Source organism: Amblyomma americanum, chromosome 10 (genome assembly GCF_052857255.1).
Source record: "Amblyomma americanum isolate KBUSLIRL-KWMA chromosome 10, ASM5285725v1, whole genome shotgun sequence".
NCBI lineage: Eukaryota > Metazoa > Arthropoda > Arachnida > Ixodida > Ixodidae > Amblyomma > Amblyomma americanum.
Window position 1 is genome coordinate 26,483,677 of NC_135506.1, and position 14,071 is coordinate 26,497,747.

Sequence of the window (14,071 nt, forward strand, 5' to 3'; positions counted from 1 at the left end):
ACCCACAAATAGAACCCAATGCAAATCCCTTGGCGTTCGCACCAAACGATAATACTGGCAAAGATAAAGGGAGCCCTAACCTGGAGAGAGGGACCTCCAGGTAAATCTTTCTCTGAAGTGCGAACTTTGGGCAGTAGAGGAAAAAATGGTCTAAAGATTCAACTTTCCCACATGCATCACATAGGTTCGTCGGTGTCAACCCACACCCACATAGATATAAATTCAAACTTGGAATCCTGCACCGCAACCGCGTCATTGTTACCTCACACAGCCTGGATTTACACGAACGGACGTTCCAATTATATGCTAAGTGCTGATAGTGTGGTCCATTTTTGCTTCCTCTTCTTCTTCTTCGTCAGTGAAGCCGGTGGAACGCGCCGACGACTGAATTGAAACTTCCTTGTCGTCGAGGCAAGAACACCCCGGAGAGAGAGAGAAGTTAGCCTATTTTCTTGGCCTTCCTCACTGAACCCTGGCCAATCATCCGTCGTAGATATATATGTACCATCCCAAGCAGCACAGGTCATCGGCACAATATTGCAACAGGATGGCCCCATCCTGGTCCTTTGTAGGGCCAACTTTGCCAATACAGTTCCAATGTTGGGCCAATTACTTGTGCTGCTTGGGATGTCACTAAGGCAACAACAACAACCCTGGGCCTAATTGACCTCGAAAGAAGTAGAAAACTTTATAAATTAGTTGAGGCGCTGTGAAAGGCCTTGTGTGCAGAATTTCTTTGCTGTGCTTCAGGTTCTTCAGCTGTGCTTCAGCTGCTGAAACTAAATAAATTAAATTGGTCGTTGGGGAAAAGAAATGACGCGGTATCTGTCTCACATCTCGGCGGACACCTGAACCTCGCTGTAAGGGAAGGGGGAAGGTGGGAGGGAAAGAAGAAAGAGGTGCCGTAGTGGAAGGCTCCTGAATAATTTCGACCACCTGGGGATCTTTAACGTGCACCGACATCGCACAGCACGCGGGCGCCTTTGCATTTCGCTTCCATCGAAACGCGGCCGCCGCGGTCGGGTGCGAACCAGGGTACTCCTTAACTACTCTGCCATCGCGGTGGGTATGCTGAAACAGCTGTGCTGCGTTTCAGCAGTTTCAGTGTTTGTTTTATATATATATATATATATATATATATATATATATATATATATATATATATATATATATATATATATATATATATATATATATATATATATATATATATATATATATATATATGTGTATGCCTATATTATTCAAGTTGTAGTTAGAGGCCGCCAGGTAGGTCAGGTGACAGGGAGAGGTTTCTTGTTCCTCACCTGCGCAACTACCTTTTTTTTTATTCTGCGCATTCCCATGGAATACCTGCGGAGCGAACCACCAACATGGTAATGTTGCACTAATAAGCGCATTTCAATCACAGCGCCTGCAAATACCGCTGCTGCATTTGCAGCCTCGACCCTTACTACAGTAGCTACTAATGATCCTCTTAATCCACATACACCTCACATTTTACCCGAAAACGTACCCGCTATGCGGGGAACAACCCACATTGCATAACACTACATGGACTTTTAAAGGAACGTAGGGCGCCCCGAAAATCTCAAACCCACAACCTGAGAAGTGGGAGGCAGTGGCGACCAGTTATAAATGGCATGGCCATCAAAGGGCATGGCCAGACGACCAAAGACAGCTGGTTGAACGGGCGCAGCAAACACCTAAGGCCGTAGCAGCCTTGGACTAAGGGCCCCTCCCAGTTCAGGGGGCACAAAGCTCATTATTGAATAAAGTTTACCGCCACAACCACCACCACCACCCCTTACAATTATCTTCATCGTTGACACGATCATGATCATCAGTGCGGCCGCTCCTGCACGAGTGCTCGTTCCAGCGCGCGGAAGCAGCAGAAGAAGAGACAACGAACCGGCATCAGGCCAGTTCCCCAGTTCCCTTGCGACGGAGCCGCTGAACCACTAAGCCCACCTCATCGAAATGGCCGCCGTATCACCAGCAAGGTACTTCACGTAATTTCAGATGCAGTATACGGCAGCCCGCACTGTGCGGCTGTGCTTTGTGTTGGGCACAAGTTAGGCCTGGTCTGTGTCCACTGTAGACATTTGCTGATAAGCTGGTCACTATCGGCCATCAAATGGCGAAGATAACACATATACGCTGTAAGGATTGGTGGCTGCCGCGACATTTGACTGAGCTCTGAGAAACTGCTAGGTCTGCGTTGGGCTGACTTTATTCCAGCTTCCACAGCTTTTTCAGCGCTTTGAGGGATAGCGTTCTTCCGTGCCCATATGGGAACGCACCTTTCGTTGCTGTTGTGTACAGCTCAGAACACCGAGAGCGATAAGGTGCATTCGAACCGTGGCAAACCATGACTTTAGAAAATCTTACGGTGAGTCCCCAAAAACATATGTCGTTAGAATTGCCTCGACGGTGCCTTTTTACGGTATATACGCTGATTTCTGATGACGTGTTAGATACGAAGCAAATTTGGCGGCTGTTTTGTGGCGTGAAGTTCCTTTGCGAATATAGATGTGCAAAGTAGCAGTCTTAATGTCTGTGCATCCTGCCTTTAAAAAAAGAACTCGGCCGGTAATTTTGAAATCGGTCGTCTCCAGGAGCTGCACGTATAGAAGGAACCTTAAGAAATTCACCTAGCTGTTGTACTTGCTGCAAACGTTCCTCTTTAATATAACACTTTCGTACGTTCCCGACAAGGCCCCACCTGAGTGTTGGCCGGATGTTTGCTGAGAATATATGAAATGCGCCTATGTTGAATCCACAGTCGCATGGTATTCGGAATGACGGCTTTTGGATCGCAAACACGGTGCTCTTCCACTGCGCCATGCCGCATGAATGAATGATGTCACTCCTGCTGGGAGAGCAGCGCTTGCTGAGTGCTCCAGGGTTTGTAAAGGCAACGGAGAGGCACGCTCTCTGCGTTATGCGTGCAATAACTCATCTGCCTTTTATACTGCCTCCAGCGCCGAGGTGCCGCGCCAGAAATGGGCCAGCAACGTGGAGTTCCTGCTTGCCAGCACCGGGATGTCCATCGGGCTGGGAAATATTTGGAGATTTCCGTACGTTGCCTACAGCAACGGTGGGGGTGAGTCCGTATGCAGCATACGTGGGAGCTGCCCTTCCTCCAAGCACATCGCCACTTCCCCGCGTTGAAATGATTAGCACCTTAGAATTTCTGAATCTGCTTATTTAGAATCCAGCTAAAAAGATATATACCTATAAGCAGAGAAAAGTAAAAACGAGATATCATCGTTCGTGAAATTTGACTGCGCGTTTCCTGAAACCTTGTGTGCACAATTCGTAACAAGATCCACATTCGTTTTGACTAGATAGCCGGAACATGAGCGTTCATTTAACGTCGAGACGTCGTCTGAGTCAGATTGAAGCAGTCGTAACTAAGCATCCAAGTCCCGCCGCACTGCAGAGACGAAGACACTTAAGGTCTGCTTATCTACAGCTTATATATATAAAAGAGAAAGAACAATTCAGTTGAAGCGACGCCCCTTGTAAGGTATCTCCCCTTCCGCATTCAACGGTATAAAAGGATGTAGGCATCAGTACCAGCATCTTCGTGCGTGGAAGGGCAAATGAACTTCTGTTAGGGTGGTATAGTGCTGGTATGCAGGAATGTCGCACATCATTTCAATGTGGATTGTATCTGTACACAAGCCTTTGTCTTGTCCCCATAGGGGCGTTCCTGCTGCCCTACCTGATCATCATGACGGTGGTGGGCCGCTCCATGTTCTACATGGAGATGCTCATGGGACAGTTCCGGAGCGCGGGAGCCACGCAGGTCTTCGACTGCGTCCCCATCGCCAGGGGTGAGCACTGAAACCTATACGCGTACTACATCACCGCCCTTCTGGCAGACCCAACGACTCCGGACGCATACTCCGGGAGCACCAAACGCGTATGGCGTCAGGGATGTCTCGACGCTCTCAATGCCTCGATGCCTACGGTGGCTCAGTGCCTATGATTAAGGGTGTGTGAATAGTTCAGTGCTCATCGTTAAGAGTGTACGAATCGTAGTTTATCGAAACCGAATCGAATACATATATAACTATAGCTTTGCTGCCGAATCGAGACTAGCGTATAGTTAAAAACGGTATCTAATACCAATCGAATAGCGATACAGGCGAACCCGGATACGTCGAACTCGAACGGGATCGCTAAAGAGTTCGATATGTAAAAAAAAATCGATATATAAGAATGACAGTAGATAAGCTCATTGCGACCAAGAAGCAAGGATACATTGCACTCACGCTAGTTACGCGCATGTTGCAGCGACGTGCCGCCCGCCTAACCTGCTTCGCATCGAAGCCGTAGCGGAAGTCGCTTTGGAACTATAAATATAGGCTTAAATCAGATCTGTAATCCTATTACCATAATAATAATAATAATCATCATCATAATCATCATCCTGTTACCAGTACAATATAAATAAAGTAAGCTCTTCAAAATTAAGGCTCAATCGGTTTCGCAAGGGCTGTCGCTAGGCTTTAGTTAGGTTGGCTTCACCGCATGACAGCCATGTGACGTGTAAAATGACTGATGTAGACCAGAGGTCAACCCTGAAACACACCGCACGTCCACCTCGCCGCGCAATTTCACTGCGTCAGCTCTGCCGTCAGGTGCCTAAGGCCACGCAGCCGGCCTGTCTCCGTGCGTGAAAAGTGCGCGAAGAGCGCCTTTAGGAGAAGCATCACGTGCAGGGGCATGGCGCGCCGTTCAATATATATCCAACGTTGCGTTGAACGCATGTTCCATGAAAGCGAACAGCGCTGTACTTTCGCATCGCTTCGATATAAGCAAGAATTCGATATATCAGGTTTCGATATATACGTGCTCGACTTCGTAACCGAGTCGATTACGAATCAAATATTTCTATGATTATTCACTAATTACGAAAATATTTGTACAATACGAACATTCATTCGAAACAGCGAAGCACAAGCGGCGGCGCTATCAATTATTCAGTTAGAGCTGTTGCTATCGAAATACGCGACACTGGTCGTCACTAGGTGGTATGCAGCGCGAAGTCAGTACATTACGTCCGGGACAGTCACGTCACTAGCATAGCAAAATTACCTTTTGCTGCTGACAACGACGGCGACCAACCGAGCTCCACATCTCGGTTGATGAAAGTGACGAGTTATGAGGCCTCTTATATCGGCCATGAAAAGACAGTTCGCTGAACCTGGCTGAACCCTGCCGCGTCACCTCGTCTTGGAGGCCATATGTATCAGCATCATAAACGCTGGCACACGAACGGACCGGGTCGCGGCCAGTCATTTCCGGGCATACCGACCGCGGCAGCATGGTGTGTGGCGCCGGTGTGGGCCCTATTTTTGATACAACCCTTGTCCGTAACGTTCTGAGACTGAGTTTATGAAAAAAAAAACGCGTTTAACATTGAAACCATTTGTGCAGCACCCTTCGAAATAGTCTCTCTCTTGCAGTCTATACACAGCTTCCAACGCTTCTTGAGGTATTGGAAACAGTTGGGCAACCCTTCTTTTGGCAGGGCTGTCAGCTCCTTTGTCGTGGCGTCATGAATGGCCTCCACGTTCCCCATCCACCGACCTTTTAGGGTTCTCTTCACACGAGGAAACAGGAAAAAATCGCGTGGGTAGTGGTCAGGCCAGTATGGCGGATGGGGAAGTACAGTAATTCTGTCCATGGCGAGAAATTTTGTCACGCTGAGAGCAGTGTGGGGCTTTGCGTTACCGTGGAGAAGGCAGCTCCATTGTCCAGATGCCCATAAGTCAGGGTGACGGCGTCACAGTGCATCAACCATGTGTTGGAGCACGCGGATATAAAAATCCTGATTCACCGTCTGTTCTTGTGGGACGAACTCGAGGTGTATGACACCTCTGGCATCGAAAAAAACTATCAGCATCGTCTTTGTTTTGGTCTTCTGTCGACGCACCTTTCTCGACGCTGGAGAGCTTGTGGACTGCCATTCGGCGCTCTGCCTCTTTGTTTGAGGATCGTATTAAAAATTGAAAACGCCATGTTTCATCTTCATCAATGATGCTGTCGACGAATGCAGCATCCTTCTCTGCCTCAAAGAGCAAATCAGCGCTCACTGATGCCCGCGTGTCCTTTTGGTCCTGTGTGAGGGAGTGCGGCACAAGTCTGGCATTCAGCTTTCGTTTCCCCAAGTTCTCACGCAAAATTTGGTGGCATGTTGTCTTACTAATGTCGAGAGCATCTGATAGTATGCGGACTGTAATGGTGCGGTCTTGCTGTACGATTTCCCTAATCCGAGCCACGTTGTTTTCATTCTGTGAGGTTGAAGGGCGCCCCTGCCTTGTGTCATCTTCCACCGACGTTCTCCCCGAAACGAACCTCTTGTGCCACTCGAAAACTCGCGCCCGCGGTAATGTCTGTTTGGCGTAAACGTCGCGAAGAAGCTCATACGTCTGTGTGGCAATCTTGCCAAGCTTCACACAGAATTTTATGTTTACACGCTGTTCGAGGTGGACGTCCATCTCTCCACATTCGCTCACAGTAGAATGCGCAGACGACTAGAGACAACGTATTTTCTACATGTATATCGCCATCTAGCGGCTGCCACGTCAATTAACATAAAAAGCCGAGGTTAGCTTAAAAATATGGCGCTACACACACGCATCCACATTTGTTTTGGGGAATCATTTCTATAGAAGAAAATAAATCAGTCTCGCAACTTTACGGACAAAGGTAAATTCAATTGAAACTGCAGCCTGCCCCGTTTTAACTTCGTGCCAACTATTCGAAACCTACTGGAAGACATGAGATCGTATCTGGTTCGTTTAGAACCCTCTTGAAAGTGAAATATTTGATTCCTTTTTCGGTAAGATCGAATATTCGCACACCGCGATAATTATAGTCGGACACCTATCAAGAACTATAGTCAGACACATATCTCAAGAACGCAACGGCATATACACTTCAAAGAAGGCCATCCAGCCAATAGGGTTGACCGATGGCGATGACGTCAGAGCTAATCATCTTTCACGGAGTCACCTGCAATGTCACTGCTAAGGCACCAGCAGCGACGTCATGAGAACCGGTCGGCGCTAATGGCTGGAGGGCCTCCTTTGAGGAGCACTCTCCGCAGCATTCTCGAATTGTATCTGACTTGGGTACCTCGACGCCTAGTGTGCCTCAATTTTTTTGAGCATCGCCGTTATGTATGCAGAAAAAAAAATGAAAATTGGTTTTTGGGGAAAAGAAATGGCGCAGTATCTGTCTCACATCTCGGAGGACACCTGAACCGTGTCGTAAGGGAAGGGATAAATGATGGACTGAGTGAAGAAAGGAAGAAAGAGGTGCCGTAGTGGAGGTCTCCGGAATAATTTCGACCACCTAGAGATCTTTAACGTCCACTGACATCGCACAGCACACGGGCCCCTTTGCTTTTCACCTCCATCGAAACGCGGCAGCCGCGGCCGGGTTCGAACCCGGGAACTCCGGATAAGTAGTCGAGCGCCCTAACCACGGAGCCACCGCGGCGGGTCGGATGCAGACACCCTGTGTATGGCTCGGAGGCGCCATTTTTGTGTACACGTATTCCGCAGACTTGTGGAATGAATACTGAAGTTTTAAATTTATACATGAAATGACACTTCGACACCACACCGCAGTATTGAGTGACATCTTTGCTCACGGTTTTAAAAACAGTGCCTGTAGTGTACACCACCAAGACTGCGAGAGACGGCATGTGCCAAATTGCCGCTGATGTCCCGAATTTCAGTGCACGCACTGACACCAGGGTGCGTGCTAATCACATTCAGCTTCCCGACTTTTTCCCCACTTTTTATAGCGTAATGTAAGCGTGCCTTTAACGGGCTATCACTGAGCGGACCCGATTCCTCTGGAATTCAGTCCCGTTACCTTAGCAATGGCGTTGGACTACTGAGATTTGACAGCAATTCAAAGCGGCGGGTTCGAATTGATAAGACCGACACAGAGACGAGCTGCGTTAGTGCCCCGTATTCAAGACTGAAGAGCATAATGTGCGATACAGCGCACTTTCGCCAAACTACATTTAATGGTTCTGAGACTTTCAATCGGTGCGATTTTCCACCCCCAAAACTTTCCATAATATTTAACAGTATGTATATGCTGTCACAGCCTTTGATGTTTTATTATTTCTACCAAGCTTTCACTGAATTATTTCGATGCATCGCTCAGACGACGCAAGTGTCGGCAGCTTCTTCGATGAAAGCTTTAGCTATGGAGTTACGTACCCGAAAAGGTCTTCTGCAGTTGAACAGTCTCTCAAGCGCTCCATCCTAGTGTACTCTCTAGTATGAAGGGTCATTATCGTTAGGCCGTCGTAAGGCTGAGCATGGCCCGGCGCCGGCAAGCGGCGATCGTCTCGTGCAAGGACAATGTGAATCCTCAACTACGGCCCAAGCTCGTTTGCCGAGCTTAGGCCATGAATGGCCTGGTTAGCTGCCGGAGACGGGCCATGCGAGCTTTTTCTATTAGGCCATCGCGAGAAGCCATCGCGCGGTGGTTCGTCGCGAATTATCGCCTCATGAGTTTTACCCCATTCGCAACTGTTGAACGACCGCAGCGCCACGCACTCCTGAAAGCCGTTAGATCATGCGTAACTGCCGTCGCTGTACTGCTCTTCGAGTCTGGTCACGGCGTGTGCAGGCGTGGGCTGGGCCATGATGTACACCTGCTTCGTCATCTGTCTCTACTACAACCTCCTGCTGTCCTACGCGCTCAACTTCTTGTGGTACTCGTTCTACGAGGAACTTCCCTGGACACGGTGCAACCCGGATTGGGCCGACTCGCGGTGCTACGACTCGTCCAGCGCGCTGGTGGGTGGCTGCTGCCTCCTCTTCCTCTTTTAAAAGAGTATAGACACTTTTTGATGCGTGTTTTCTTGTTTGTAATGATGCATAAGGCATTATTGCACATGGATTACCACCACCTAGTATTCTCCTACGACCGCTAAATAATTTATAATCGCATTTCTTTCTCGTGCTGTTTCGGTTTCAACAACCGAATGACGACTGTGGCGTCAACCTGTGCTTACAAGTCATGCGAAACATGAAAAAACTGCTATATAATCGCTGCTTCCACATTCGTTGTCACTCCGGCTCTTGAGAAAGGCTGGCTTCAGCACTGCACTAAATTAAAATGATGAAGCAGCGTTTATATGGACGTTTTTTTATGCATCACGTGACACAAAAGCCCTCTTTGACGTCACAGCCATCGCTCGGCTGTTGAAACCGAAACGGAAACATCATGACAAAAAAATTGATTATAAATTCTTTAGTAGTCGCAGGCGAATATCGCATGGTGATTCATGCGTAGTATTGTCTTCCGCATCATTGTAGAGAAGAAAACATGCCACCAAAATTAGGTGTCTATACTCCATTAAGCGTAGCAAGCATCTCGACGGAACTGTAAACCTGCGAGAAATCGGGATGTCCGTATACGCGTCAAAGTACGCGCCTGTAGTTTTATTGGTGATTCCAACTGACGGTATCGCCTTTCTAGCTTCCATTGGGTACATCGATACAGCGTTCCTTGACTTGGAGCGCGCAGGCTCATTTAACCACACAAATATGATTAGAATAAATCAGCATTCTCGCGTTTTTGAGACACAAGAGCGTCAATTACTGCTTCTGGACATGGAAGCCTTATTTCAGGTTGGATTTTAGAAACTTTCTCTCCATCGCACGGACCGGCACGATCCTTGCGGTCCACAATAGCGTATCTCGATCGAACAGTGGGTGCCGCCACCCTAGTACAGGAACGCTGCATCGAGACACTCCAGCCTGCATTAATAAGACCCCTTTATACAGGGAAGGTGTTTATATTCGGACTTTCCTAGCGGTTTCCTCCCCAACCCCATTATTGCTCATTGTTGACGAGCGCATCGGATAAGTTTCAAAACCTGCCACCCGGTGGAAGAAACGCGGTTTTTGCCACAACTTTCCGCCTTGATTATAACCAGTTTTTGGTGCAAAACTTTAGGCGGCCAATCATTCCTACAATCTGCTACGACGTGACCATAGACAAGCGTGCGCTGATATCTACACTTTTTTCTGAAGCAAGACAAAAACCAGCACTGGCCGTGTTATATATCACGTTGGCGCACTCTGGCCCATTAATAGATATCGAAGAGAGAGAAAATTGAGAGTAAGTGTGGGTGAACGAGAGGAGGATGGCAGCATCAAAGGATGGCGCTGCGTTCTCAGAATACCTGTATCATAAGCGCCTTTCTAACCCACTCGCAAGAGAAAGTGTAGGCAAAAAGAAAGAGAACGGCAGCATCAAAGGGTGGCGCTGCGTTCTTTGAATAGCTTTATCATAAGCACGTTCGGCTCGCCTTTCCGCAAGTAACCTATGAGACGGCATGGCTGTTTACGTCACTGGCGCAGAGAGAGTTTGGTGGTCGCTCTGCTGAGTAGAGTATCCACTATATTTTGTGCTGAACGAAAAGCTGCGAATATACCAGAAGGAGGCCGCACACGCAGGCGGACACGTCCTCATGCAAAGCAAAATAGACCGGGCTCTGGAGTTTCTATAATTGGATAGAAAGAACGAATCGGAAAGAAAGAACAACTCAAGAACAAATCGGCTTTTCCCCGATAAAGTACCCACTTCCAGCCAATGGTATCGGAAGATTCTCGTGAACCTGTTATAACGATGCAAGGAGTGGCAGATGAAAGAGGATAGTTCCCTTCTTCCATGGTCGGGGATTGTCCCCTCCTTAAATTGTCACGCTGGCAGGTTCATGTGAATCGGCCCACGCCATTGGCTGGAAGGAGGTCCCTTGACGCGGAAAAGCCGCTTTGTTCTAAAGCTGGATCAGAGTATAATATCCCTCCGCAAGCTTCGACATGAACTGTATTAGGGCGAAAGCATTATGTGGCCCATTAGCAACGAAACCAGGCATTTGCTTCAGGCACCAGCAGTGGTCTCAAAAATCCTCGATGACGTCTCCGTGGTATCGAAGAAAAATGAAATTTCTTCCGAAAGTGCAGGGAATTGAACCAAGCACTTTTAGACTGCGAGGCGAGCACGCAGCCCAAAACCGCGTGTTTCTTCTTGGCGAATTATTTTTCCTTCTTGGCTGTACACGCGCACAACCTGGAATACTTTATTCTTACTATTTGCAAATAGTGTATATATGACCGCTCCCTATGCTCTTTCTTGCTGTCTCCTCACCTCTTTCATTTCTCTTCTTCACACTGCCTGCTTTCCTTTATTTCCGCTGCCCCAGCTCAGGTGCCGCCGCCAAAGTGATGGCAGATGCCGCGGGGTTAGCAAAACTCTTTTAACTTCCTTTTTATTATTTTTTACCAATAAGCACTTACTACTACTACTTGGCGAACAAAGGTGAACGCAGTAAATGTGTTGCCTTACGACTGTTTGCTAATGAGTTGGTGCATCATTATAAAGAGAAAAAAATAAAGGCAATAAAAGCCATGCTTTCGCTTCAAGGCTCCAAAGTATAGTCGCAAGTGCCCTCCCTAATTTTTCCCTACTGCATAGAGCATTAGCATCCTTTGCATAGACACAATGAGCTTACCATTTTCCATGACACACATCGAATGACAGCTTCCAGCCATTAACCTATTCCTGGAACAATTTCCCTCCTCTTGCGCTCTGTTTTTCTTTCTTTCCTCCTTCCTTCCATCCATGTTTTTCTTTCTTCCCGGCTTTCAAAACGCTAAGGCGCCCGTGTGCTGTGCGATGTCAGTGCACGTTAAAGATCCCCAGGTGGTCGAAGTTATTCCCGAGCCCTTCGCTACGGCACCTCTCTCTTCCTTCCTTCTTTCACTCCCTCCTTTATCCCTTCCCTTGCGGCGCGGTTCAGGTGTCCGCCGATATATGAGACAGATATTGCGCCATTTCCTTCCCGCAAAAACCAATTATTATTATTATTATTCCTTTCCGGCTTTCATTTTCTTCCTTCCTCCCTCCCATTCATCATTTACTCCCATTTTACTTCCTTTACCCCTGACTTCTTTCTTTCATTTCCTTCATCCTTCCCTACTTCCACAGAGGTGAGAACGGGCGCACGCAAGCTTCCATTGCCCGCTAACGTTGTGCGGTGTACTGCCTCTCTACGCAGAAAGCCTGTAAGTACGTGAACAAGACGCTGTACGGCATGTACTTGAAGAAAAACGGCACGGACCCGGCGACCACCGTGCCCCTGGGAGGCGCCGATGGCACCGTGCTCGTTCCCCAGGATGTCTACGACAGCGCCATCGGCAACTGCAGCGACCTCCTTGTCACTGCTCCTGAAGAGTTCTACGAGTGCGTCTCTCCCGCAATGCTCCGTTTTTCGACCATTAGCGCTATGTCGGCTTGGCGCTGCAGTCAAGTTCTGCAGTTAGAGCTTCAAATGTTCGGAACGTGAGGCCACATTCTCATACCCTTAAGGCGCAGCTTAAGTGTCCCATTCATTTTTTTTCTCAACATTTCGTTCGGCGTCTTCAATCCCTCTTGTGTCACCTCCTACTATAACCATAAACACGAAGCACTGAATTATAGGCTGCTTTTCATTCGACGTCCTAAGGTAAACAGTGTTCTAACGTCCATAGTTTCGCCACAGATATGGTCCGAACGCTAATGTTAGGAATAATTTACTATCGCCACTAGCGGTAGAGATTGTCCGGTCTTGATTGCGCTAACGGCGTGGGCGGTGACGTGCTTCTGAAGTGTCAGACGACCACAGCCGAAACTTCCAACTGAACCACTTCACTTAGTGGCTCGAAAGAAGCGCCATTTGTGGCAACGGATACTGACGCTTTCACGTAGCAATGATGTGGCGAAGTTGCACCCCGTTTCGGCCGTTACTGTTAACATTATCATCAATTTCTGGTTTAAGGTGAAAAGTGGCTCACCATGTTACACAATTTCCATGCTTCCTAGCTTTGTGGTACGTTTCCCGGTGACACAGTAGGATGCTTATAATTCTAAGTCAAAATTTAGCAAGTTTCGAGGCGAGCCTACTGTAGTGGCTGCGTGTAACGAATTAGTAACCGCAAGTTCGGGTTTCGAGTCCATCTACTTAACGAAGAAGCCTTCGTGGCAAGAAATCGGCAAAATGACAGCCAGTTGTGCGATGACACACATTCATGAGTGCGCCGTTGAAGACAGTGCGACTTCAGAACTTTGCAGTGACGCAACCATAGCTTGGGAATGTATAAGGTCACGTTGTAAGATCATGACTGCGCTCTTTAAAATGACAAGGCTTAAGGTTTTCTTCTTCATAGACCCGGAGATTGTCTCTCTCCGAGAAGCAGGGTGAACACTGTTCTTGGCAATGAAAAGTTTTTTTCTTAAGGAAAATTCGGGATGCTCTCTCCTTATCCTGTATATGCTTACCTCTTGGAGCGGAATTGTTTCCCCCGAAACTTTGGTTCTGAGACGTGCAGTGCACTGGTCATCGCCGTAGTAAGCTCTCGCTAGTAACGTTGTCTCTGCTCTGCATCCTGTAGCTCCAGCAACACTGAGCATCGGCCCAACATTGGGAATATATTGACAAATGGTGGTCCTGCGTAGGACCGGTCATTGCCAATGCATATCCAACATTGGGCCGATGATCTGTGCTGCTTGGGAGTGGATAGCAGGTTGTTCGTGTGCTTCCGCAGATCACTACAGCAGGAGTGCTTTCCTCCAACGTTGACGACAAAACTCTCGTTTCACGTCAGGAACTACGTGCTGGGCGTGAGTTCCGGCGTGCACCAGCTGGGTCAGATGCAGCCCGGACTGGTGATCGGCCTGGCTGCCTCGTGGGTCGCGGTCTTTTTCTGCGTCTTCAAGGGCGTCCGGTCCTCAGGAAAGGTGAGTTCATTAGCAGTCTTTCTTGCAACGATATATGTCCACGGGGTACTTCCAGCGGTGTTTAATGACACCGTCGTCATAGGCCGTAACCGGAAACTCCCGCCTCCTACCTACCACGAAAGGGCAATGTCGTCAACGCGGTCTACGTCGGCCACGGGACGGACAATCTCGTGACTGCGCAATCTGTGACCGTTCAATCCATTTGTTTTGCCCTATGACTAGGTGTCCCGGTCGGAAG

General features: G+C 48.2%; 1 protein-coding gene across 1 annotated transcript in view; it reads left to right on the plus strand.

The window, feature by feature from the left end:
- Positions 1 to 1,889: 1,889 nt before the first annotated feature.
- LOC144106703 (sodium-dependent proline transporter-like) overlaps positions 1,890 to 14,071 on the plus strand; it is a 29,820-nt gene continuing 17,638 nt past the window's right edge. Inside the window, exons 1-6 of the mRNA XM_077639544.1 lie at positions 1,890 to 2,003; positions 2,985 to 3,106; positions 3,711 to 3,842; positions 8,674 to 8,843; positions 12,116 to 12,300; positions 13,701 to 13,833. Of these exons, the coding sequence (XP_077495670.1) occupies positions 1,981 to 2,003; positions 2,985 to 3,106; positions 3,711 to 3,842; positions 8,674 to 8,843; positions 12,116 to 12,300; positions 13,701 to 13,833 (765 nt within the window). The 5' untranslated portion in view covers positions 1,890 to 1,980. The remainder of the gene's footprint in view (positions 2,004 to 2,984; positions 3,107 to 3,710; positions 3,843 to 8,673; positions 8,844 to 12,115; positions 12,301 to 13,700; positions 13,834 to 14,071) is intronic.